Source organism: Pteropus medius, unplaced genomic scaffold, assembly GCF_902729225.1.
Source record: "Pteropus medius unplaced genomic scaffold, Ma_sr-lr_union100, whole genome shotgun sequence".
Classification (NCBI taxonomy): domain Eukaryota; kingdom Metazoa; phylum Chordata; class Mammalia; order Chiroptera; family Pteropodidae; genus Pteropus; species Pteropus medius.
This window is the reverse complement of record NW_024354502.1, coordinates 22,710,995-22,736,385: the sequence shown is the minus strand read 5'-3', so window position 1 is coordinate 22,736,385 and position 25,391 is coordinate 22,710,995. Positions and strand designations below refer to the sequence as shown.

General features: G+C 35.2%; 1 protein-coding gene across 4 annotated transcripts in view; it reads right to left on the bottom strand.

Annotated features, from left to right (window-relative positions):
* The window catches only part of STK3 (serine/threonine kinase 3), a 275,022-nt gene that overhangs the window by 66,471 nt on the left and 183,160 nt on the right, over positions 1-25,391 (bottom strand). For all 4 annotated transcript variants that reach the window (XM_039853759.1, XM_039853757.1, XM_039853758.1 and 1 more), the window contains 2 exons: positions 23,692-23,884; positions 8,353-8,528 (listed from right to left, as the gene is read on the bottom strand). In XM_039853759.1, the coding sequence (XP_039709693.1) occupies positions 8,353-8,528; positions 23,692-23,884 (369 nt within the window). The remainder of the gene's footprint in view (positions 1-8,352; positions 8,529-23,691; positions 23,885-25,391) is intronic.

The window sequence follows — 25,391 nt, the reverse complement described above, 5'->3', positions numbered from 1 at the left end:
CTAATGTCAGGACATGAGAGAAAGGTGTCAGTATTAGTTTAACCAGGCCAACAAATCTAACAGTCCCAAGAGAACTATGTATTTGTAACTGTGAAAGATATATGTCAGGAAGTATGATAGAAGTTAGTTATGGAAAGGGTTCTGACACTAGACTACTTATGGATATTCTGAAAACCCTAATTAAGTGTGAAAATACAAAAATAATTTCAGATGTAAAGAAATTCATTTACGACAAAGTAAAAAAGAACTATTATCAATACAACTTGATATATTCATTCCTAGTAACCTCAATCAATTCTAACAACTTACTTGAAATCTAATGGTTTATTTAAGAAGTAAACACCTTGAGGCATCAGTCTCAAATTAAAAGGTAATAAATTATATTGTCCAATCTTTGATCCTAAATTTCACTACTGGTTCTTAACATTTTTTTGATGTAATCACCCAGCAGTCCCCATTGCTTACTGACTAAACATTCAAAATAAAGTTATGAACAGAAAGCCCACAGAGTCAAAATAACCTCCTCAGATATCAACATTAGCCATAACATATGCTTGGAATACAGTATCTTTGTTTTAAAGCAGACAATTTTTCAACACAATCTTCTAATTAAACAGCATTTTAAAAACGAACAAATTACTATGAGAAAAGCTTATGGTTTTTAGAACTTTCTATGGTAAGCCATTTTTCTTTTTGCCATGTGCTTTAAATATCTCAATAAATTCCAACACGATGACAAGAAACCACATACTGCACCTGTGCTTTCTATCTTAATTAATCCAATAAGTACAGGCCTGTTCACTTTAATTTGTAAAGGAAATGATGATATAGTGCATTATAACTTAAGGTATTAATTACCTAAATAAGCAGAATTATCTTAATGTTTCAGTAGACATTGACTAAACACAACCACCAAGTAAAAATTTCGGAAATTATAGAAGCCTTAAACAGCATATTTAGGAATAAGAAAGCAAAATGCTTATTCTACCACAGGTGGCCAAATGGACTAAATTATACCGAGGGGAAAAAAAACAGCGTCGCAGTTCAGAGACACTAAAGGTTTTGTTGTCTTTACTATCGTATCAATTAAATTCAGTTTAGTTGCCCAGTGACTAACTCTTAACTTTTTTTCCAACCTGTATATAAACACTTGTATTTGAAGGAGGCCACCCTCCTTTCAAAACAAAGGTTATGACTGTCTTAAATGCCTCAGTAGATTGATGGTCAAAATCTTATAAAAATTCTACACGGACCTAGACAATCACATGATACGACCGTGCACACGCCACACCATCTGTTGGATACGATTGCCAGTGCAGATTTCGTGAGCTGGCAAAGGACTGAAGCAGTCAAAATTCTACAAGTATTTCAAAGTGCAGGCTTCTCATTAATTTTAATTTCCTGTTGGCTCTACAAGGAAAGAGTGAGTAGTGAAAGTACAATGTGTCACATACACTCAAGTTCATGCCACATGTACACCTGTAATCATAAACTCTTATCCAGGGCTATCCACTAAAACATTTGAGATTTTGTGTTTATTTCTTCTTTACCTTAGAAGAAATAAATCTGAAATATCTACAGTTATCTTTTGTTAGCATATATACTTTGTTAACACTCTTGCAAACATCTGGAAATACTTAACGATAATCATTTAATTAATGCAAAGCTAATCGATGACAATATGCTTAAATACTTGACTCAACTGAAGTGGTTTCCTCAGTCCACACAATGAAGGACTGAAGAGAACAAGAAGTCCTTTAACTAAGGAGTACACTACAAGGGAAACTTCCAGCCAATGTTTCTTTGCAAAGCAAAAACATTATCTGTATTTAAGTAAATAAAGCAGATGATAGTATACGGCTACACAGGTAAAAACTGGTAGATGCTGCTGGCTCAAGTTTTTCTCTCATGGTTGTACGGGGCCTGTGTTGCTGAAGGCTTTCCACAGGGCTGGTGTGGCTGCAAGTGTTTTTGTGAGCTCTTGTACTCCACCATGTCTCCACTTTATTACCCTTCATAACTGTTGGCTGCTCTAGGAGGGTGAAAAGATCCTGAGAAAGAAACATTTCTTCAGAACAAGGGACTTATTCCTAAAATGCCCATGGTGGCTCCAGCAGCAGGGCGGGTACCTTCTCTGGGTTTACTGCTTTCTGCGTTTTGTAGCAGCGAGGACTTTTTGTTGTTGCTTGGTTGGTTTTCTGTTTACCTATAACCATGCTGACTTGCCAATCGAGAATCAGAGGTAGGAATGCAAAAAACTTAGAAAAGTCTGAGGCAAATTCGCACTTGGAGAAGGGGATTTTTTTCCCCTCTGTCCCAATGATTGAGACTTTTTTTCCAGTGCTGCCCTGGAGAATTCTTGTGTCCCTTAGCTCAAAACAAACAAACAAACAAAAAACTCCCCAAATTGAATGAATATTTAAGAACCATAGTAATCAAATGTTAACTTACAATTCAGTTAGAGTCAAAAACAAAAAATTGTTAATCGACTTAATTCTTCTTATACTAGTAATTATTGTCAACCCAACTGCTTTTTTTAAAAAAAATTGGAACCAGTATAGTGGGTTAACAGATGGCTTTTAAAGTTTTTGTTCTTATTCCAAAATCTTTACGTATATCTCTATTAAAGTATGATACTATAACTTCTGCAAAACATGATCAACACGCTCTCTATTTAACACTGAACAATCTGGATGCTAAGGCTGTTTGGAAATAATTCTAACAAAAACTGAAACATTATACTAGTGCTATAATAAACAGCTTTGCCTTTTACATTTGTTTTCTAAATCTTCATAGGCATACCCTAAACAGAATTTTCTTAGTAGAGTTAAAATAATTGGTTCAATTAGCCCAAATATATTTTATCCTATCTTTATACTACCCTAAAATTGGTGAAATCATAAATTAATTCTCCTGTCATCTCATTACACCCAGGAACATAATACGAAACAACAGTTCACAGAAAATCCAAAGGACAAATGTTAAAAAAAAAAAATACACAAACTGTGTTGTGGACGGGCTTTAAGATAAAGAATGCTTCCTCCTACTCTGGACATCTGTCTAGCAGGTGCCTCACTGAGTAAGTTTTATCCTTTGGGAATATGCTCTGAATACTACAAAAGACAATGAAGTGTTCTCTTTCATTCTTCTTTCATGAAACCTTTTTTCCTCAATGTAGAAGGATAAGCCTTCTATGTCCTGGAAATATGGTCAAAATAACTTTAGGTTGTTTTAAGCAATTTCTATTTAACAGACATAGGAATCACATAAAATCCAGTTCTTTTGGAAGGCAGCCTTGAGATACAGCATAAAGAGGAAAGATAAACACATAAACCTTAGCACGCTGTTTACTTTGATGAGTCACATTTTTTAACATTCTATATCTAATGTATGATGAAATGAGTAAGACCAGATTTCTCTTATTATTACCAGCTGGTGTCTTAAGTAGAAATCTGTCTTTGCTTTTACTGCATTTTCTTATTCTGTAAGCAAAGTATTCTACTGAACCCTTTACACTCTGCCCTACCTATGCTTCCGCTTTTCCTACTCTCTTTTAGCTTCTCTTATATACTTTTTGTCTTTTACCACACTCACTACTACTCCTAGCAATTCTTTATTCATCTGGCAATCCTTCCTTTATTCATCTATTCATTCCCACTTACACTATCCCCAGTAGATAATACACTTTCCACTTTCCTCAAAGTGATGAGGGGTTGAGCAGTTCCAGTTGACAGGTTTGGTAAATGTTGGGGAAGGAGGAACTGCCCTAGTCCCTCTGTCCGTCCCCTCATTTCCCTTTTAAGGCTACATGCCCTGCATAAGTCAGAAAAGAAATTATCCTGGAAAAACAGGATCTAGTTATAGCATTTGTTGAAGCCTCTTTCCTATTGTGAGGACATTCTCCTTTTTTTTTCATAAGTTGAAAATATTGTAAGCCAAAAATACATTTGATACACCTAACCTCCCAAACACTATAGCTGAGCCTAGCCTACCTTAAACATGCTCAGAACGCAAATGTGGCAACACAGTACACTGGAGAGTATTCGCTGTTTACTCTAGTGACGGCATGCCTAACTGGGAGCTGTGGCTCGCTGCTGCTGCCCAGCATCATGAGAAGATCTCATATCACTTATCGCTAGCCCTGGAAAAGATCAAAATTCAAAATTTGAAGTACTGTTTCTATTGAATGCATATCACTTTCACACCATCTAAAGTTGAAAAGTCGTTAAGTCAAACCATAGTAAGTCAGGGACAGTCTACATTATTTCAAGCCTATTTCACATAACTGGTTTCCCCATCTCTCGTCTTTTCCTTTCAATCAAATCCAGCCATTAAGATTAATATTCTTAAAACACTTCATCATGTCATTCTCCAGCTTAAAAACTTTCAATGGTTTTCTACAATCTATGAAATACAAATTCAGACTTTGCAATCTTTCACTCACGGCTTCTACCATCTGATCATTTCCACCTTATCTCCCATATTGTTCCAAATGAACCTGAAGGTTTCTACTTCATTGTTACCCAATACAACTTGTAGTTTCCTATATCGAAGCTTTTTATTACATGCATCATTCTTTGTAGTGCCTGCATTCCCTCCTGCTGTCCATCTTTCAAAGCTTAAACAAAATCTCCCTCCACAACAGTATAATTTCATAAACTACTCCAGCCTTTACTGAGTATGCCTCTTATGCAAAACCATATGATATCTGAAGTACTGCTCTGGATTACAACTTAATACTTAATTTATATCTTGTCTTCTTAATTTAAAAAATTAAGATATATATATATATCTCCATAGTGCTTAGCAGATACTAAAGCAGAAAGTAGAACATTTCTTAAATTTGTTTTCTAACAAATTTTGGAATTTTCAGATAGGATTCCAAAATCTTGATTCCAGACTGGCCTTCTGACATATTTTGACTAACAAAATATGGTAGAAGTTACACTATGCAAATATTTTTTCCCTTTTATTTACTTTTTTATTGTGGTAAAATACATGTAAGTTGAAATCCACCATTTTAATCATTTAGGTGTACAGTTCAATGGAATTTAGCATATTCATATTGTTGTGCAACAATCATGACTATCCATCCTGAACTTTTTCCATCTTGCAAAACAAATTCTATGCCTGTTAAACAGTAACTCCCCATCTCCCCTCTCATTCCAGCCCCTGGCAACTACCATTCTACTTCCGATCTCTACAAATCTGACTACTCTAGGTATCTTATGTAAGTGGACTCACACAGTATACGTCCTTTTGTGACTGGCTATTTCGTTTAGCATAATATCTTCAAGGTTCGTCCACGTTATAGCACATGTCAGGATTTCTTTCATTTTTAGGATGAATACTATTCCACTGTATGTATATACCACATTTTATGGCCATTTGGGTTGCTTCCACCTTTTGGCTATTGTGAATAATGTTGCTATGAACGTGGATGTACAAATATGAGTTCCTGCGTTCTCTTCTTTTGGGCATACACCCAGCAGAATTACAGGATCACATGGTGATTCCATTAAATTTTTTGGAGGAATGCCATACTGTTTTCTACAACAGCTAAACCATTTTACATTCCCACCCACAGTGCACAAGGAAGGGTTCCAACTTCTTCACATCCTCACTAACTTCTCCCTACCTAGTATATGTGTTATTGTTATTGTGTGTGTGTGTGTGTGTGATGTGTGTAATTACAATAGCCATCTTAATGGGTGTGAAGTGGTACCTCATGGTTTTGATTTGCATTTCTCTACCTATTAGTGATATTAAGCATCTTTTCATTTGTTAATTTTTTTGTTGTTCTTGAGATGGAGGAGTGCTTTATATATCCAGGATGTTATCACTTTATTGAATATATAATTTGCAAATGTCTCCCATTGACTGGGCTGCCTTTTCATTCTCTAGATAGTGTCCCTTGATGCACAAAAGTTGTAATTTTGCAATAGTTCAATTTATTTATTTTTTTCTTTTGTTGCCTGTGCTTTGGTATCACATCTAAGAAATCATCATCAAATGCAATGTCATGAAGCTTTTCCCCTATGTTTTTTTCAAGGAGTTTTATGGTTTGTTATGTTTAGATCTTTGATTCATTTTTAGTTAATTTTTGTATAGGGTATGAGGTAAAGACTCAACTTCATTCTTCTGCATATGGATATCCAGTTTTCCCAGCATCATTTGTTGACAAGATTATTTTTTCTTCATTGAATGATCTTGGTACTCTCGTCAAAAACCATCTGACTATATATGTTTATTTCTAGACTCTCTATTCTCCATTGGTTTATATGTCTGTGTGTTTTGATTACTGTAGCTTTGGTTTTGATTACTATGGCTTTACGGTAAGTTTTGAAATCAGGAAGTATGATACCTCCAACTTTCTCTTTTTTCAGATTGTTTTGACTATTCAAGCCCCCTAAAATTCTTTATGAATTTTAGGATGGATTTTTTCTATTTCTACAAACAAAAGTCATTCGGATTTTTATAGAGCTTACATTAAATCTACAGATTGTTTTAAACAATACTGACATCTTAGCAATATTAAGTCTTCCAATCCATGAGCATGAGATGTCTTTCCATGTTTTGCTGTCTTCTTTAATTTCTTTCAGCAACGTTTTGCAGTTTTTAGTGTACAAGTCTTTCACTCCCCTGGTTACAATTCTTCCTAAGTATTCATTCTTTTTGATGCTATTATAAATGGACACTGTGCAGATTCTAGGCATAGGTCTCAAGAGGTCTTACAGCTTCTACTATTATCCTCACAGCAGGCTCCTTTGCCACATGAAAACCCCAGGCTTGCTTGATAGAGTCATATGGCCTAGCCAACTGTCAGCACGACTGCCAGACACATGAGTGAGGTAATTTTGGATCATTCAGCTCCACTCAGGTTGCCAGGTGACTGCAGCCACTGGCGACACCTCAGGTGAGACCAGCAAAAGAACCTTCAGCTGAATTTAGTCAAATTGCTTATCCACAAAAGTATGAGCAAATAAAATTATTTTAAGCCATTAAGTTTTGGGGGTGGTCGCAAAAACTAACCGAAACAGAAGTAAAAAATTTTATTTGCTATTTCTTAATAATGATTCATTACTTCGTAGTTCATTTCAAACTGTTTCCCAGAGGCTATTAAGATTTATTCCAACTGAGACAAGACAGAGTACTTTGAAGCTAAATATTCTACATAATTCATCATGTCCATGAATGATTTAAAGCTTGAATGTCAGCATTCTAAATAATTTAGAATTTTTTAAAAAGTAGATAGCTTAAAGTGAAATCTTACAAGAACTACAGAAATACAGATTTTACTTTTTAATTTATAACTTCAAAATTGAAAAATAGTAAGTAGATACTATAATTAATGTTTTTTGGTTAACCTATGCTATTACTAATATTTGCTAGCAATTAGTACTAAATTTAGTGAGGAAAGATTTTGAAACTTTATTATTGATTATTAAAAACTCAAATGATCACAACATTTAGGAGAAAAGTACTTAACATTAAGAATATTTGTAATCCCAAAGCATTTAGAGACATGTTGACTAAGCAAAATGACTTAATATTACTTAAAAATTTTAAAGATCTATATATCTATAATTTTATTTACTTATAAGCAAATGTACTCATTAATAAATATAGTTATAAAGAACTGTAGTTACTTTATGTAGAAAAATCTTACAGAATAATATGAAAAGTAACATACTATTTAAATATGCTAAAGTGGAAATTTACTCCACAAAAATTTCTATTTCATTCAAGAACTCATTTTGAGAATTTACTCTCTCAAGATGTGGAAAGAGCTGCTTTAAAACTGTTTATCTGTATTACATGCATTCTTTAAAAAAGAAATAAAAAGGAGCAAGGCAAAAGAAATAAAGGGAAAATGCAATGAAAGAGGTGTTAAGGTATAGTTTTATATTGAAGTTTATATGCTAACTAGATACAGAATAGGACTTTATTTCTGACAAACCAACTGGAATTAATACTTGCCTCAGTTAACCTTCAAAGTTGAGGCAAATTTTTCCATGTCTATGTTATAAATGTCTTTGCATCATTTGTTTTAGAAATTAATTTACTGTCAGAAGTATTTCATATTTGTATTAAAAACATCTTTTGAAATAGTTGTCATTTTAATTTTAAAGAGTCTAAAATATTTCTTTAAATGTGGGCTATGATTTATTTAACTATAATCAACTATTTACATTTCTCTGCAAGTACATTTCTATAAGGGAACTAAATTTCACCATTCCTATACTCACATTCAGTCTATAATTTTATACACACACATACAACTAAGCTTCTCAATGTGACAATAAAATAAAGAGGGACAAAACATAAATAAGAGAATTAAAATGTACTTACAAAGTCAAAGTCTCCATCTTGAGGAACTTTCCAGTTATCAGGAAAAACATTTTTGGACATAGGGAAGGGTTCATGCATGTTCTGATTGCAGTTTTCATGACTCTTATTTTTGAAGTCCTGTTTATCAAAGTAGTCCATAAAAGACGGTCTTTGTACTTGTGGTGCAGTTGCATTTCCTTAAGTAAACAAAGAACATAAGGAGGGTATAAGTTCTTACATTTAAAGAAGTATGATCTTTATTAAGTATAATTTTTTATTGAGTAATATAATAAACTTGCACTGGTCAGATTCAAAGCCAACATAGTCATTTTAATGAAAGACAAAATAAAATAAGACAAGAATGAAAAAATGAATATATCCAAATAAAAATTTGGATATATTTAAATAAAAATTCTACTAATGATTAGGCAGAGATCCACAATATTCTTAGATTGTAGAAAGATTTCAAAATTTTGGCAGAATCTTTATCATAATTTTATTTAAAATTATTTCAGATGTATTTGAAATCTGTCAAAGAAAATAAAATTTTAAAACCTGTATTATTTTGAAATATTTAAGCCTGCATTGTTATTGTCACTGTATACCACTATCAGGTATAAGAAGTTATAAGGACATACCCAGGTTCCTCTTATATCTCTTTGCTTCCTCATAGTCCTTCTAGCTAATTCCACTTCCTCCTGGACTCCCATGGTTTCGTCTGTCAGTACCTGTGACTCCCAACTCTATTTCTCCACCCAGAACTTGCTCCTAAGTTCTATATCTGACTTTCCCATTGCTTACTATTAGACTACTGGATCTGAGGTGAGTTAACTTAACAGTTCTAAAGCTAAATTCAAGGTCTTTCCCTGCAAACCCACTGTTCATCTATAAAGTCAACATTATTTACTCAACTGCCAAAGTGACATGAAGAACTAACCCAGATTCCTCACTTCCCATCACACAACAGTGATTATTAGGTCTTTTTAATTCTACTTCTCTATACAACTGTTTAAATCTAACCCCTTTTCCTCTACCTACCACTGCTATCCTCTTTTTAGCTCCTAATCATTTCTTGCCAAGGCCATTGCAGCAACCTTCAAACTTGTCTCCCTACTTCATCCAGTTTTCAGTTTCATACTGATAACAATTTCTTTCGAAATCCAAATCAAACTGTGTCATTCTTCTGCTTAGAATCATTTTCTACACTGACTAAAATGGAAAATAAACATTTGTCATAACTAGATTTTTTTCATCTGGCTGGTATGGTCTTGATCACTGGTTTTCAAACTGAATTCCTTAAAGCCCTAGAGTTCCAAAAAAAGGTCCCATAGGCCACCACAAAGATATTTTCTGTACAGTTCTCCAGATAGTAAGTGACATACCTTCTTCTTAAACGTTTCACCATTCCTGTACTCACATACAGTCTATAATGGGAAGTACACTACCCCATAAGAAAGCCTGTTGCGCAACTCTAAGTTACAAAAGTATTTTTTTAATTATGACCTTGAAAGCTGTTCTTCTGTAATTTACACTCATATTCCAAGTAAATTCCTCTTTCCTATACCAGTTCATCAAATATCTGAAAAGAGAGATAAATGGCTTCTGTCTTGATTGTTTTTTTCCAGGTGCAACACCTCCAGTTACCTTTATATTACATGTTTTTCTGACGCGTCATCATTTTGTTTACTTACCTATAGAGACATTCCAGTCTCTCCATCGGAGTTAATATTACTAATAGTAATCTGGCCAATCGATTGAATGCATCTGTAACAGAATCAATGCAACTTAAAACTATCATTACCATTATCACAACTAAGTAACATTGTTGGCTCGGGATGAGCTGTAAGTTAATTTTGGTCAAAAAAATACAGTGCTAAAAATCTTTATTTTTACTCTTTAGGAATTATGAGATGGAACTGAACTGATGCCTAGTCTATGTGGTAAATCAGCGAATATGGAATTGTTTAAATTAAAATAAAAGGTCTATGGCCATGCTAGCCTGAACAAGCCCGATCCCGTCTGATTTTGGAAGCTATGCAGGGTTGGGCCTGGTTAGTACTTGGATATAGGAGACCACTTAGGAAGACTAGTTCTATAGGCATAAAAAATAAAAAATAAGGGATTGTAAGCTGACAAGGTCCTTGCAGTCTGTGAGGTCAACCAAGGGTTGCCTTGCCTAAAAACTAAAATAAAATAAAGGAAGTTGTTTGGCAAGCAAGCATCTTACCTCCCCTTTACTTTCTCTAGCTTTTAGATCTCTGTGTGCATTATTTGGTGGCTTTGAAGTTTAAGTGAATTTGCTCAGGTAAGGAAGGATATAAGAGAGATTGATAATGGCAGTATTCATATGAAAATTTTCACTTCATTGTCAACATGACATGACTTTATCAAAAGTTTTTATTGACTTCATTATATATATATATTTAAACTATGGTAAAATACACATGAAATTGATCCTATTAACCATTTTTAAAGGTACAGTAGTGTTAGTGCATCCACATTGTTGTGGAACCATCACCACCATCCATCTCTAGAACTCTTTTCATCTTGCAAAACTGAAACTCTATACTCATTAAACAACAAATCTCTATTCTCCCCTTCCTGCCAACCCCAGAAACTACCATTCCAGTTTCTGTATCTATGAATTTGACTACTCTAGCTATCTCATATAAGTGTAATCAATACAGTTTTTGTCTTTTTACGACTGGCTCATTTCACTTAGCTTAATGTCTTCGAGGTTCATCCATGCTGTAGCATGTGTCAGATTCCCTCCTTAAGTTAAATAATATTCCATGATACATATCTATCACATTTTTTTTTATCCATTCATCTATCAATGAACACTTAGGTTGCTTCCACTTTTGTTTATTGAGAATGATGCTGCTATGAACATGGGTGACAAACATCTCTTTGAGAGGAAGTTTTCCTTTATACATGTACAGATCCTATTTGCAAGTGATCTTATTTCTTTTTCATTTTCTTATGGGTGTTTTGATGGTTGAGCCTATCTCTACTCAAGTAAATCATTATTGTATAATATAAGTAAACATGAATAATATAATTATTAGCAAAAATGTTTGTTTTTTATTTTCAGCCCATGAATTATGTCTTTTAAATGTTTCTATCTTTATCTTTTCATTAAACTAGTATAAATTCCTTAATAAAAGAACCCAAATCCTTTACCCAAATAATTTCACAAATAACTATGACCATCAGCGAGTGGTTCTGACTACATACAGATGTTCAACATTGATGGCCATAAGGAGGAGCTAAAGAGATGGTATATTGTTTTTCAACATCATGACTTTTGAATGAGTAGAGACTACTAGTATTTATTTCATTATTAACAACTGTATACTGGCATAATAAATTTGAAAAATTATGTGACTACAATTTCAGTATGATCTGTCCTAGTAGAGTCAAAGGAATCTGACATTCAGAATATTCATATATTAGTGGAAAAATAGGAAAAAAAACTGTTTATCTGAAGACTTATTCTCCAACTAGAGCTGCTCAGGCTTTAGAAGATTTGAAAGTAAGTGTGACAAGACATATGGGACCCAAATGATACCCACTGAAAAGATACTGAAACATTCCATCAAAATTAGGATAGTATAAAACACCAATGTTCACAGTAAACCTTCAGAAGTTAGAACACTTTCATATCCCACATACAAAACTGATGAAAAAGGAACTCCTTAGGGATTTGATCAAGATATCAGCCAGAGCCACCTTAAGATTTCCTGTCGATCAGGCTTTACTAGTATGTCACAAATGAATAAAATATATGGGAGAAAAGGTATAATATTTTAACGATCAATAAATGTTATATAAAGATTTTGTATTTATGGTATTTTATCTTCAACTTTCTTTTTGTTAAATAAAGAAATTGATTAATTTGACAAGGTTACATTACTGACATTTGGACTGGACACATACATTCCATTAACATTTTCAAAAGATGTAAGAACCCTTGATTTGTCTCTGAGTTTCATCATTATAAGACATCTTTCTCTATCTTCAGAACTGAAATCTGGTTCCTATGGCAACCTTTTATTCTGAAACAGAGTCCAGGAATTTATCCTCAATTATTCTCCACCTTTGACCTTTTTATGAGAATAATAAAATACTACAAGTATAGCTCAACAAATTTTCTACAAAATAATTGAGCAAATCAAATCATGGGGGTGGGGATATAATGCCTTAAAGGAAGGCTTTGATCGATATTCTTTTTTTTTTTTTTAAGAAAAGAGTAATTTTGTAATAGAACTGCGTATCTATTTGTGTTGTAAGTTCTCATTTTAATCAGCTAAACTTAAAATGGATCACATGCATAAAGATATCTAAAAACTTGACCGTTTGATATACAAGGGTTATTGATGTTTATATAGTAAAATCAGAATCAGAGAAGAGAGTAAAAATGGTTTCTTTGGGAAATAACTGCTCCTAAAGTAAGAAGCTCATGAATTTTACCATTATGAACTACATCTGACAAACGTAAAGAAAATGTTTCATTGAAGTAAATTTCTAGATAGCATTCTTTAAAAAATAAATTCAGCTTATGGAGGTGCTTTTGTAAAAACAAAACAAAACAAAACCACATTATGGCACTACTAATCCACTGAAGGAAAGAGCACCCCCTGATCAGTGCCAGTGCCCTTCCTCAGCCCCCGCCCTTCAGGCTAGGCCTACGCTGCTCTTTTCCCTCCAGTCAGGCTGGCTTCACTGCAGACTCTAGTTAAGTCGTCTTTGCTTTCTCCTCAACTAGAAAGTATGTAACTCTTTACCCCAGAATCTTTACTAATACCCTGGTGCTGTAATGAAATAATGGTCTTCTGATATACCAATGACTCTTAATTCAGACCTCTGTATCTGAGTAAATGGAACACTAATCTTTCCCTATTGGAAACTTACACTTATGGGGGTGGGGGAATAATGCCTTAAAGGAAGGCTTAGATCAATAGGCAGCTACTCTAACACAGCCTACATTTCAAGAATAGTAACATGCATTGAAAAGGAGAAGAAAAATAAAATCTCAAAAGCCGCTTTTCCACTACAGAGAATAAAATGGGGAAAACTTTAATCTTATAAAAACCTTCACAACAAAGAGAAAGATGGGCTGGGCAGACTGCGAGAGCAAGGAAACGACTGAAAAACAGTATTCTCTTCTGCAGAGTCAGAGAAATAAAAGTCCAATTAGAAGAAAAAAGTAGTGGAAATAGAAAGGGAAGAGGCAGACCAATCCCTAGACTGGCTAAAGACGAAAAGGAAATTACTAAGGAATTTTATTCCGGCAATCTACTCTTCTATCCCCAGTGGTCCTGTGCTGCTCCCAACCTACTCCAGTCAGGAGGTTCCCAGGATACCACTAGTGTCCTAGTGTCTCAAAGTGAAAAAGTTGCCTACTTAACATCTGTAGGCCCTCCCTCGAGGTGGCAAGGTGTCTCTTATAGGGAGGAGTGGCCATGTAACACAATTCTGGCCATTGACACCTAAGATGAGGATTTCTAGGAAAACTCTATTTTCTTGATATAGGTGCCACCCATTTCTCTTTGCTCCTTACTCCTGCCTGGAATGCAGATTTGATGGCTTACTATTTAGTTTTTCTGTAAGAAAACAAGAATAATACCCTAATGATGATATCACAGAAAGGATCTCTGTCTAATGACATTATGAAATCACTCTGCCAATGCAAGGATAATCTGCTGCTGGATTTCTCATTAAATGAGGTAAATTAATTCTATTTTGTTTAAACTACTATTACTTGGGTTTTCTGGTCCATATAGCCAAATTCAGACCCTAACTGATACACTTCTATTCCCAAATAGAGGACGTAGGAAGGGGTAGGAGCAGCAATTTTCAGTTTTACTAAAGGAACACCTCAATTTGAAACCTCCACCATTATATAGTGGTTTAATTATCACTACATTTCTGATATATTACAGTTTCAAGGGTCTTTTACAGGCTAACCTAAAAATCTATGGTAAAATTCCTGTTGGGTTCTACAGTCAAAATTTTGGAAAATAACCTATTCCTAGGTTAGAAATAAACATTTTGTTATTTTAAAATAACAAATGTCTAAAAAATCAACTTACATAAAAGAAGACAGTCAGTCTATTCCATTAGATGTTTCTTTTCAGATGACTTCAGAACAAGATAGACTGACATAATTTTTTATTGAAATGTATGTGCTTGTACATCTACATATTTTCCATTGTTTAATTTAAAACATTAACATTTAGAGTATATCTTTGTTACACACAAAGAATTTAAAAAACAATTTAAAAAATTTTCTGAGGAGGAAAATAGGTTATGTTTGTTTTAAAAGTTAATGGAAGTGGGCAGCTGTAACTGCTCAGTGATATTTAACTATACAATATGAAACACATGCCCGCAGTGTGCCGTCAAGTCTCCAAGGAGAAAGATATTCACAACAGAAGGGATGTTTTTGACTTATAATTTGTTTTTTAAGAAAGAGAAAAAAATAGTAGGCCCTTTAACAGGAGAGTGAAGCAGGAAATTTCAAGATAGTAACCACTGTCACATGTGATTATAGTTGCTATGGCAAATACATTTTTTTAAAACAGAAAGAATAATCACAGAAAACTGACATCAATTTCTCTAGTTACAGCTGAACTGACCCTAGCTTATAAAAATATTTTTTTATTTTAATAATATATTTAATGTTCGAAATCACCTTGTTCCTTAATTTTGCCAATTCTTTCAACTACTTGCAGTGGAACCAAAAACCCATTAGCAATAAAGAATAAAATAATCACTATGCAATCCCTTTTTTGCATATGAAATTTTAAAGAAAAAAATTGTTTTCCCTTTCTATCACATTCTGCCAAACATATACAAGGAAACTAAATTGTGTGAATATAACACCTTTAGAAAATATGCTAGTCCACCCACAATTATTCGTTAACTTTCTTAATTTGCACATCTTCTAAACAGGTGAAAAGTCTTCATAGAAATTCAAATATATAAAGAAATTTTTAAAATACTTTCAAAATTTAATTTTTAATTTCATAGCATGATTATGACAAAGATAATCAAGTGTAGGGAATGAAATAACAATCATAACTTTAGCATAATATATTTCAATAACAAAGGGATTTATGAATATTACCTAATTTGTTCTTCTAAAAATCTTTTAAGATGGGTGAGCCACCTGGTTAATGATCTTGGAAATTTGTCCTTTAATTTATTACCAAGAGTATAATCGGGGTGGGGGGGCGGGGAATATATATATATATAAACAGCATGTTAATACAGAAGCTACTGACATTAGCTTTGTCTTAACTTCAGATTGTATTTTAAAACTGAGGAGGATAGAGACAACATAGAGAAGATCCAGAGGCTATTCATAAAAAAGATTAAAAGCTTAGAAAATAATACCTGCACAAAGGTTAAAGAGACTGAAATGGTTTAGCCAGGAAAAGAAAAGTCTAAGGATACAATTTAATAAGTATCCAAGTATATCTGAAAGGTTCTTGCACAGAAAATAGTGACCAGCTGTTTTCCATCCCCAATGAGGGCAGAATAAAGGAAACAGACATATTGAAGTCCAAGGATTTTAGTTAAATAAAAAGAATGATTTCCTGAGTGAGTAATGAGCATTGTAATAACCACTGTGTGTCTGTGGAAACCCTTTTTTTCAGAGGCCTTTACAAGAAAGACAAATTTTCATTTGTACAAGGAAGACTAATATTTACATGCTTGTCTATGCTCTGTGCTAGTAAAAGAGGTATCTATCCTAAGACCAAAATACCTATATGAATGAGCTTGGTCACACATCATTAAACATTCCACAGACCAAGAAGACACAAAAGAGCAGACCATATCCAGTACCCACAAGTGACTCCAAACCACTGTAGCCACACTTTAGTACCTCTGTAGAGAAAATGAAGGGTTTCTCATTGCCCAGTAATACTTTAGGTATTTGCATCCAGCTGCGAGTGGGATCTGCAGTTTACTGTTCTCACCTTTATTGCTATGCATGGGCAAGATTAATGTTACCAATTAAAGATGCATACAACAGTTTTTCATGAAAGGGTGGTAAGATCTCTGGAGAAACTGGAAAGTGAATCATCCTACACACTCTACTATCCTGGCATCGCAAGTTCTATCCTTACCAATTTACTTCTTTGGCTCGAAGCTATGTAATTTTTGGGAAAAAAAATGTAAATATCTCATGAACATTAAACATTATTAAACATTGGTATCTGCATATATGACCTTTCCTGAAATAGATTTTGAAAGCAAGGAGGAGAAGGATCTGAACCAGAGCTGGGAGAGATGTGACTAAGCATGGGGCATGAAAGTGTTGCTCCAAACAAAGGGTCTCATCCAATTTTGTTCAGGGAGATGAGCAGGAATACCTAAATGGGCAGTCTTCCCTTCCTGGTATCTCTCCTAAATTTTTTTTAAATCAACCTAGAATTTATTTCCAGGATAAACTCTTAAAACTCTGAAGAAGCCCCTAATTTATTCTCTCTTAGTAATTAAGTGAAACTACATCTAAGTACTGTCCAAAATGAAACAATAAACTGTGACATATTAAAATCACTATGTGATTTTAAAAGTACATGCAAAGGAGAAATTTTAAAAATATGTACTCAATTAAAATTATTTAACCCAGTATCTAATCATTAATAGTTATGAAAGGCTAATATAAGTAAACAACATACAACCTAAACATGACCAGTGATTCCTCCACCCAGTCTTAATACAACGTGGTCTCCACTACTTCACCAGCCAGCGCGATCTCTGCTGAATGTGTTCTGCTGTGTCTCCATCCTTTCTAAATATTCCAGGTGAGGTCTAGGCACTGAGAGTAGAGAGAAGCTGCTTATTTCTTTGTTCAAAAGTGATTATGAGTCTTAGCTACACCTTAGAAGTACTTATAGAGTTTTTGTTTTTGTTTTTAAATTTACTTTTTAAAATAAAGATGCCCAAGCCCTGCTCTGGTCTACAGAACTAGCATCTTCTTCAAGGGTCTACTGCTATGGTAATGTTAGTTATATAGACCCAAAACCAGGGTTTATCTTATAAATCGAGGCCACTGCACTGCCACTGCTCCAGTCTGTGGAGATCTCTTAAGATCCTGATTCTGTTTCAGAATATATTTTTATTTTGCCCCACTTTATGTTATTTGAAATTCTAATGAACTTTCATTCTACAGCTTTATCCAAGTTTCTATAAAAAATGTTGAACTAGCTAAGGCTGAGGCATGAGCCCTAAAGCACATACTGAGAACTCTTTGGTTGACAACAATTTGTTATTTAACACTGTGCCAATGCCTCTGGTAAGTCTTCTTTTTGTAGAGGCTGGAGAGTTCAACACTGCATTTCCAGAACTCCCTACACCTTATCCTGGATAATTGTACTTTTTCACAACCAGGAAGACAAGAAATGAGGCGGAGGCCACGAGGCTGTTACCGCAGTTATTTCCATCTGGCAAGCACAGTTATGGAGACATGGGTTTTTTTTCTTTTTCTTTTTCTTTTTTTTACAGCAGCATGTCAACATCCAGTCACCAGTCTCACAGGTGCTAAGGGGTGGTTGTAGTGGCAAGTGGTAGCTTTCTAATCCCTGAATAGCAACAGAGATTGAAATCAATTTGGGTTATTGAACTCAGCAGTGCCAGTGGCAGCCTCTGGACTCATTATCTTTCCGATTACAGCAGTAGTAGCACACAGGGTCACTTTTGTGGTGTTGGGAGAGTCAGTCTTGGAGGCCTAGCTTACACAGCCCTCTCCTTCAACCTTCCCATTGATTTTATTAATATCCGCATCTCCTACTTAAATCTCTGTATATTTAAAATACCTAGAGTAGTTTCTGTTTCCTCCAATAAACTCTGACTGACACAAGCCCATTGGGTATAATCATTCAAACCTTATAACAGAACTCTCAACTATACAGTGTTTACAAGGATATCATCAAATACCTTGTCAAGTACTCTTCCAAAATCCTAAGACACAAAACCCAAACCCTGCCTTTTCTTTGATCTAGAATTTTAGCGATGCTGTCAAAAAAAAAGGAAATTATATTATTCTGATATATTTGTTCCCATTTAACCTGAGATGACTTATAATGATCCAGGTCTCCTTTCCTAAAGAACTCACATATGTTTTAGAATCCTGCCCAAGAGGGACATCAAGCTTACCAGTCCCAGAGTAGTGATGTGATTCTGGGGTCAAACCTCGGTCTGTATACTGGTTCTACCAATTATTTGCTATGAAATCTTGAATAAATCATTCATGATTCCCAAGTCTGTTTCCTTAGCGGTAAATGGTAGTGACAATTCTATTTTACAGGGCCCTTGTTAGGAGTCAATAAAATAATGCATGCGAAGTCCTGAGCACAATGTTTGGCCCATACTAGACCCTCAATTACTGATAGCTGTAACCTGAGACATTTACCTCTATTCTCTTGACTGAGCCTGAGAGAATATAAATTAGCCAAAGAGGCAGGAATCCAAACAGCGAGGTATTGGTCAGTGCAAAACAGAGACATTTTGGCTGCGAAAAGGCCCAAAGGTAAGGATGAGCATTTTAAGAGCTGAGGAGCTGGAAGAAGGTATACTGAGAAATGAGAACAAAAATGTAAGCAGAGACCAGAGCACTTACTGCCTTTTAACTCATGTTGGGCTCTATACTAAGAGCAATGGGGAGTAACTGGAGGGCCAAAAGCAAAGGAGAGATGATGAGATCCGTATGGAGGGCAGCGGACCAAACTAGAGGCATGGGATCCATTAGGAGGCCTTAGGAGTGAGAAACTGTGAGCACCTACACTAGAGTAATGCAAGCAGAGATGAGAAGAGGGAAGTGATATTTAGGAGGCAGACTGATGAGACTTGATGTTAATTCAATGAGGGGGCAAGGGAAGAAAGAGAAGTTAAGGATGACTCTAATTTTCCTATCTTATTACAAAGTCCAGGTTTAAAACACCTATCCGGCTTCTCTATATTCTCACATGAAAATGTTTAATTTTCTCCTGGAAGTAAGAAGCAAGGTCATCTCTGAAAATGAGAGGAGAGATGGCAGGAAGTGATTTAGTGAAGGTCTGAAATAGCTACTCAGCAGTATGAGAAAGAGCCGAGCAGAGACACACAGGCTGACAGGGAAATTCTGAGGGCCCAGTGGGGCCGAAGGCTGTGGGCTGGTGGTCCTCATCTGTGCACATGTGAGACTGTCTCCACCAGCACTCAGCAGCCACAATGAAGATGCAGAGAGGATGGACAAGAAGAGCGATCCGTGGTCACATTTCACCAAGAAAAGGTGAAAAGATCAGTAGGGTAGAGGAGTTAAGGATATAAGTAAGAGAGTAGCTAAAGCCACGAAACACAGCCTCTAACTTGACTGGAGAGTATGGCTCTTCACCAGAAAACACCACAAGATAGTTTCCCCTGAGCAGCCAGAGCTAACGATCCAGCCCCAGCTCTGAAAGACCAGAAAATTCTACCATAAAAACAGAGCTAAGTAGATCTAAGCTGAACAAGGTAAAAGGACCCAGTCTTCTCTTTGCTTAAAACAACTGCACTCCCACAAAGGAATAATCGCTACTACCTCATCGATTTGATCACAGCAGATTCTTAACCTGTTCAGGTGCACACCACAGTAGTCAGGCACCTATAAAATCTACCAAGTGATCCCCTGACCAGTTCATACCCACCACACAGTCACCACAATACCACTGACTATACTCTCCATGCTGCATTCTATATCTCTGTGACTATTTTATAGCTACCAGTTTGTATTTCTTAATCTCTTCACCTTTTTTGCCCAGCCCCCAAACACCCCTCCCACATGGCAATCACCAGCTTGTTCTCTGTATTTGCCTTTCTCTATCTGGGGTAAAGTGAGCAGAGCTCACCAGGCCAATGCAGATTTAGATTTGGCCAGTGCAGGGAGGGCTCAAAACAGGTAAGATGGCACCTGTTTGTAGGGTGTACAGGAGGGCTCAACACAGGGACAATGGTGGCTGTCTCTCCAGCCCTAGCCCTGAAGCCATACAACTCAGTCTATCCTTGTATGTCTGTGGCACCTCCTGAGCTGTGGTCCCTCCAGTGGAGCTCAGGGAGTCTGCAAGTGTGTACATCTATGTGTGGACCCTTTAAGTGGATGTCTGGGTTTCTAGCTGCCTTCCATCACACCTGGACGGTTGGAATTCCTTTTGATTTTCACCGCCAGATTTTGTGAGGACTCCTCTTCCCAGAACTGGAACTCTAGGTTAGGGAGCCCTGCTGTAGGGTTGGGGTCCCTCGCTCTTTAAGGGTGACGTCCGCAGCCAAGATAACCCTCCCAATGCTCAACCACCACACGTAAGTGTGGGATGAGCCCATTTCACATCTCCACCTCTCCTACCAATCTTGATCTGGCCTCTTCCTTATATCCTTAGTTACAGGATTTCTGTTCAACTAGTCTTCAGATGGTTCTCCAAGCTGACTGTTCTATAATTTAGCTGTCATCTTAATGTGGTCATGGGAGGAGGCAAGCACAGCATTTACCTACTCTGCCATCTTGACAGGTACCGTCCCGCTCCCCTCCCCCACCATTTTTCAGGATAAAATGTCTTAAATGTTGATTTTCTTAATGTCAACCAACTTGCTTATATCTACTTTCAACCATTCATAATTCCAACCGGCACAGACCAGTTTGGATAAAGTATTCTTATAAGGAAGTAGAGATCCATGTGTAAATATTGGCTGGTGCCAGGCTGTGAAAATTCTTGGTTACCCTGGTGAAGCCTGGCCATACATGGGTAATGAAAAGGCTGAGAGAGATGTGAATGGGAAGAGTGGAAGGAGGAAGGTAAAAATAATGTATTCACTGCTGAAAACACATTTGGAGAGTTCTTGGGACATGCTCTCAACAAGGTCCATGGCCACTTTTGGTCCACGCCGAAAAAAGAAAAAATTTTAAATATTTTTTGTCACTTTTCTCCACTTTCCTTCAAAAGATTTTTTAAATAATTTTGCTTCCTAGAAGTCAAATAATCACACTTTGCAGAAGTAAGGAAAATAGGTTTATAATTTCTGTCTTTGTAGATAACAGCATAAAAAATATATGTAACAATTTAAATTGACAAGAATATTAAATCAGGCAACTCATTTGAAACTCCAGTGGAAAAGGTGATAGAAATCAGAAACCTCAGTACACAATATGCCATTCTAGAAATTTTTAAAAATTAAAAGTAATATATTGCTATAATATATTTAGGGAACAAAAATGCTAAAGACACATTAGCAAATGAGGCTTTGACTGTTATAACATAACCTGAGAGCTATACCAACTAATCTAAGAATCTGTAAAGAAGATTTAGATCGTGAGGGAAAACAAAACTAAAAGTAATTATGCGGTTTCAGGAAAAGTAAGTTCTCCCTCAGTAACTTCACTATTGCTATACTACAGTATGACAATCTCTAGGGGATACACTAACATCATTTGATTAGATTTTGGGGAACACAAAGTCCCACATTACAGAATGATGTCTAAATTGCAGAAACTTAAAATACATGGAAACTTGGCTCAATTTAAAACTTGCTATAGTACATAAAACAACAGCAGTTGTATAAACTACTATCTGATCAACCTAAATATGGGCTTTCAATATGATCTCAATAATATGATCATACAAACATGATCATATTGAAATAAGATTTCCATAATATAATTGTTCCAAAAAATTCATACTTAGAACATAAAATTATAACATATAGTGAATGATTTCTGTTTGTCAAAGCTAAAAGTTACTATACAAATATGTAGAAATCTGCAATGTAATTTTAAAGTATAATGTCTGATAAATCATCACATATCTCTTTCTTGAAATATAACAATCTAACATGAATTAGATTTCATTGAGACACATTTTTTAAACCAATGATCTTCTAAATGGTCTGCTAAGAATCATAAAGTTTGACTAAAAGAATTATATCAGCTTGTGGAAAAGACTTGCACCATGACACTAGCTGTCTCTGGAGGCTGCAGAACTATCCAATGTAGGTAGATAGGCACACTAAGGATGCAAAAAGCCTATCCTAGTAGAAGCCTAGCCAAAAAGTTTCAGAAAATCCAATCTTATGCTGCTTTCCAGGGCAAGGCCTCAGGAGACTCACCAGTTGTGGGAAATAGAAAAATTACCACCCCTCGCCCCCCACCCCAGGATTAACTATATGGCAATCTGTTTGCATTTTGTGCTTCCTGACCCTCTCTTTCAAATGTATACAACCATAATCAGCTAGATACTAGACTATGTGAAGAAAACAGTAGCAGTGAGCCAAATGACTTTAAGCTATGAGGTAAGACTTAATAAGCTCATAGGAGTAGCAAAAAGGAAAGAGGTAGGCAAACCAACCAACCAACCAACCCTAGAAATGTCAGAGAAGAAATTTCTATCTATATCCATTTTGCAATATTAGCAAACCCCTTAAATATAACTTTCCAGACTCTACAATGCAAGAAATCATGTGTTACTGCCTCCATGTCATGTAGAAGCAGTCCCGTGTGGCAGAAAACTGCCTGGTGCTTAGACTTGAACAATAACCACGCATGCCCAGAGTGGTGCGGGAAGAGAAAGGTCAGTATGCGTCAGAGGGTAATTAACCTGTTTTTTGCCTATAACTGAAATCACTATGTCCTACAGTGTTAACTGCAATCTTAGAAAGCCATACGTACATATGATTATATATTCAGAATATATTCATATGTATTATAAAGAAGTGCTAGTCTGTGAGAGTATCTGTCTTCCTCACTCTGTAAGCGATGAACATCGGAGAGAATGTCTTAATCATCCTTTAGCCCCTCTAGCACTCCGGCACTGTGCCTCACATGTGGCAAGCAGTAGTAAATACACACCAGACTGAATTTCATGCATGAGTATCCCTGTCTCTTGACCCTTCCTTCTAATGTTTCTTTTTTTGTTTTCCTACCTCAACTTTTATTTCTTCCCTTAGCTTGCACGCCTCTGTCACTGCGGCTTAACTGATCATTTAAACATGAAATAATATTATGTATTTATTGGAACAGAATTTTAGGTTCACTTTTTTAACTGGCTAGGTGAATGCTAGAAACATTATCTTTTAATCTCTAAAATACTTTACCAATTAAATTACAGTTAACATTCTTCAAGAGGAAAAAAGTTCCATACTCTAAGTTAAAGATGTGCTGCTTTCTGCTATATTAAAAAAAAAATTGTTTTTAGTTTATTTCTGCCATATTCTTTTACTGTTAAATAAAGCAAAGAAAGAATATTTTCCACAACTGGCTAAAAAAGTAAGACCTTACTATCTGGTTTCTATAGAAGTATATTTTCAAAATAGAAAATTAATATTCAATAGGAAAAAGCCACATACTTTTCATAGTTCCATCTTCTTCTTCTTCATCCTCACTGTTTATAACCATGGTCCCCAAGTCAGATTCTAACATCGTACTATTATGTTCAATCATGGTCTGGGCTCCTTCACTCATCGTGCTTGTGGCCCTCATCGTGCCCACACTTTCTGAACTCGTCTTCACCATGGTGTGAGAATCCAGTTCATCTTCATCCTGCAAGCAAAATACTGCAATGAAGGAAGACTTTTCTAAAACAGCTGGATTTCTTAATTCTTAACAACAGTATGAGCATATTATATTTTTAATAATGAAAAGTACTACTATTACTACTTTAATAATATACATACAAATGTTATCATAAGAGCCAGTTATCCAAAATAACCCAAAAGCTTTAGATAATTAAAGCTCAAGCAATAGAAATTATCTGATGAAATAGAAGGCTGCTAGTTGTTTTAAAAATAAGTATTAAGATAGATAAGTGATCAACAAATTCATAACAAAGAATATGGTGACAAAATAAACAAAAGAGCACATTAAAAACAGAACATGTTAATAGTATAACAGCCATAATAATGCTTATAATGTTATACAAAGACTATTTGCTTTTTTAAAAATTGTAATAAATATACATAACATAAAAATTACCATTTTAATCATTTCTCAGTGTATAGTTCTGGGGTATTGAGTGCATTCACAGTGTTGTGCAACTGACACCTACATTCATTTCCAGAACCTTTTCATCCTCCCAAACAGAAACTTTGTATTCTTTAAAAAATAATTCCTCAGTCCTCCCTTCCCCCAAACCTGGTAACTTCTATTCTACTTTCTTTCAGTATGAATTTGCCTATTCTAGGTATCTCATATACTCAGAATCATGCAATATATAGCCTTTTATGTCTGGCTTATTTCACTTAGCATATTTTTGAGGTTCATCCAAGTTGTAGCATGTAGCAACATTTCCTTCAAAGCTGAATAATATTCATATATATATATGTGTATATACATATATACATATTTTGTTTACTCATTCACTTGTTGATGGATGTTACCTTTTTCACACCTTTGGTTATTATAATGTTGCTATGAATACTCAGGTGCAAGTATCTATGTGAGGCCCTGCTTTCAATTCTTTTGGGTATAAACCTAAATTACAATTCTGTACCATATGGTAATTCTACTTTTAATTTTATGAGGAACTGCCAAATTGTTTTCCACAGTGGCTGTACCATTTTACACTCTGCCACCAGTGCACAGTGTTCCCATTTCTCCACATCCTCACCAACACTTATTTTATTTATTTATTTATTTGTTTGTTTGTTTGATAATAGCCATCCTAATGGATATGTGGTTTAATTTACATTTCCCTAAGACTAGTGATGTGGAGCATCTTTTCATGTGCATATTGGCCATCTGTACGTCCTCCTACGTAGAGAAATGTCTATTTAAGTCCTTTGCCCATTTTTGACATAGGTTGTGTTCTGCTGTTGTTGAATTGCAGGAGTTCATTACACAGTCTGGATAGTAACCCTTTATAAGATACATGATTTGCAAGTATTTCCCTCCATTTTGTAGGTTATCTTTTCACTCTCACCTTTATACACAAAAGTTTTTAATTCTGATGAATCCAATTTATCTATTTTTTTCTTTTATTGCCTGCACTTTTCTTGTCATATCCTAGCCATTAGTGTTTAACCCATTTCCCATTAAAAAAAAAAAAAAA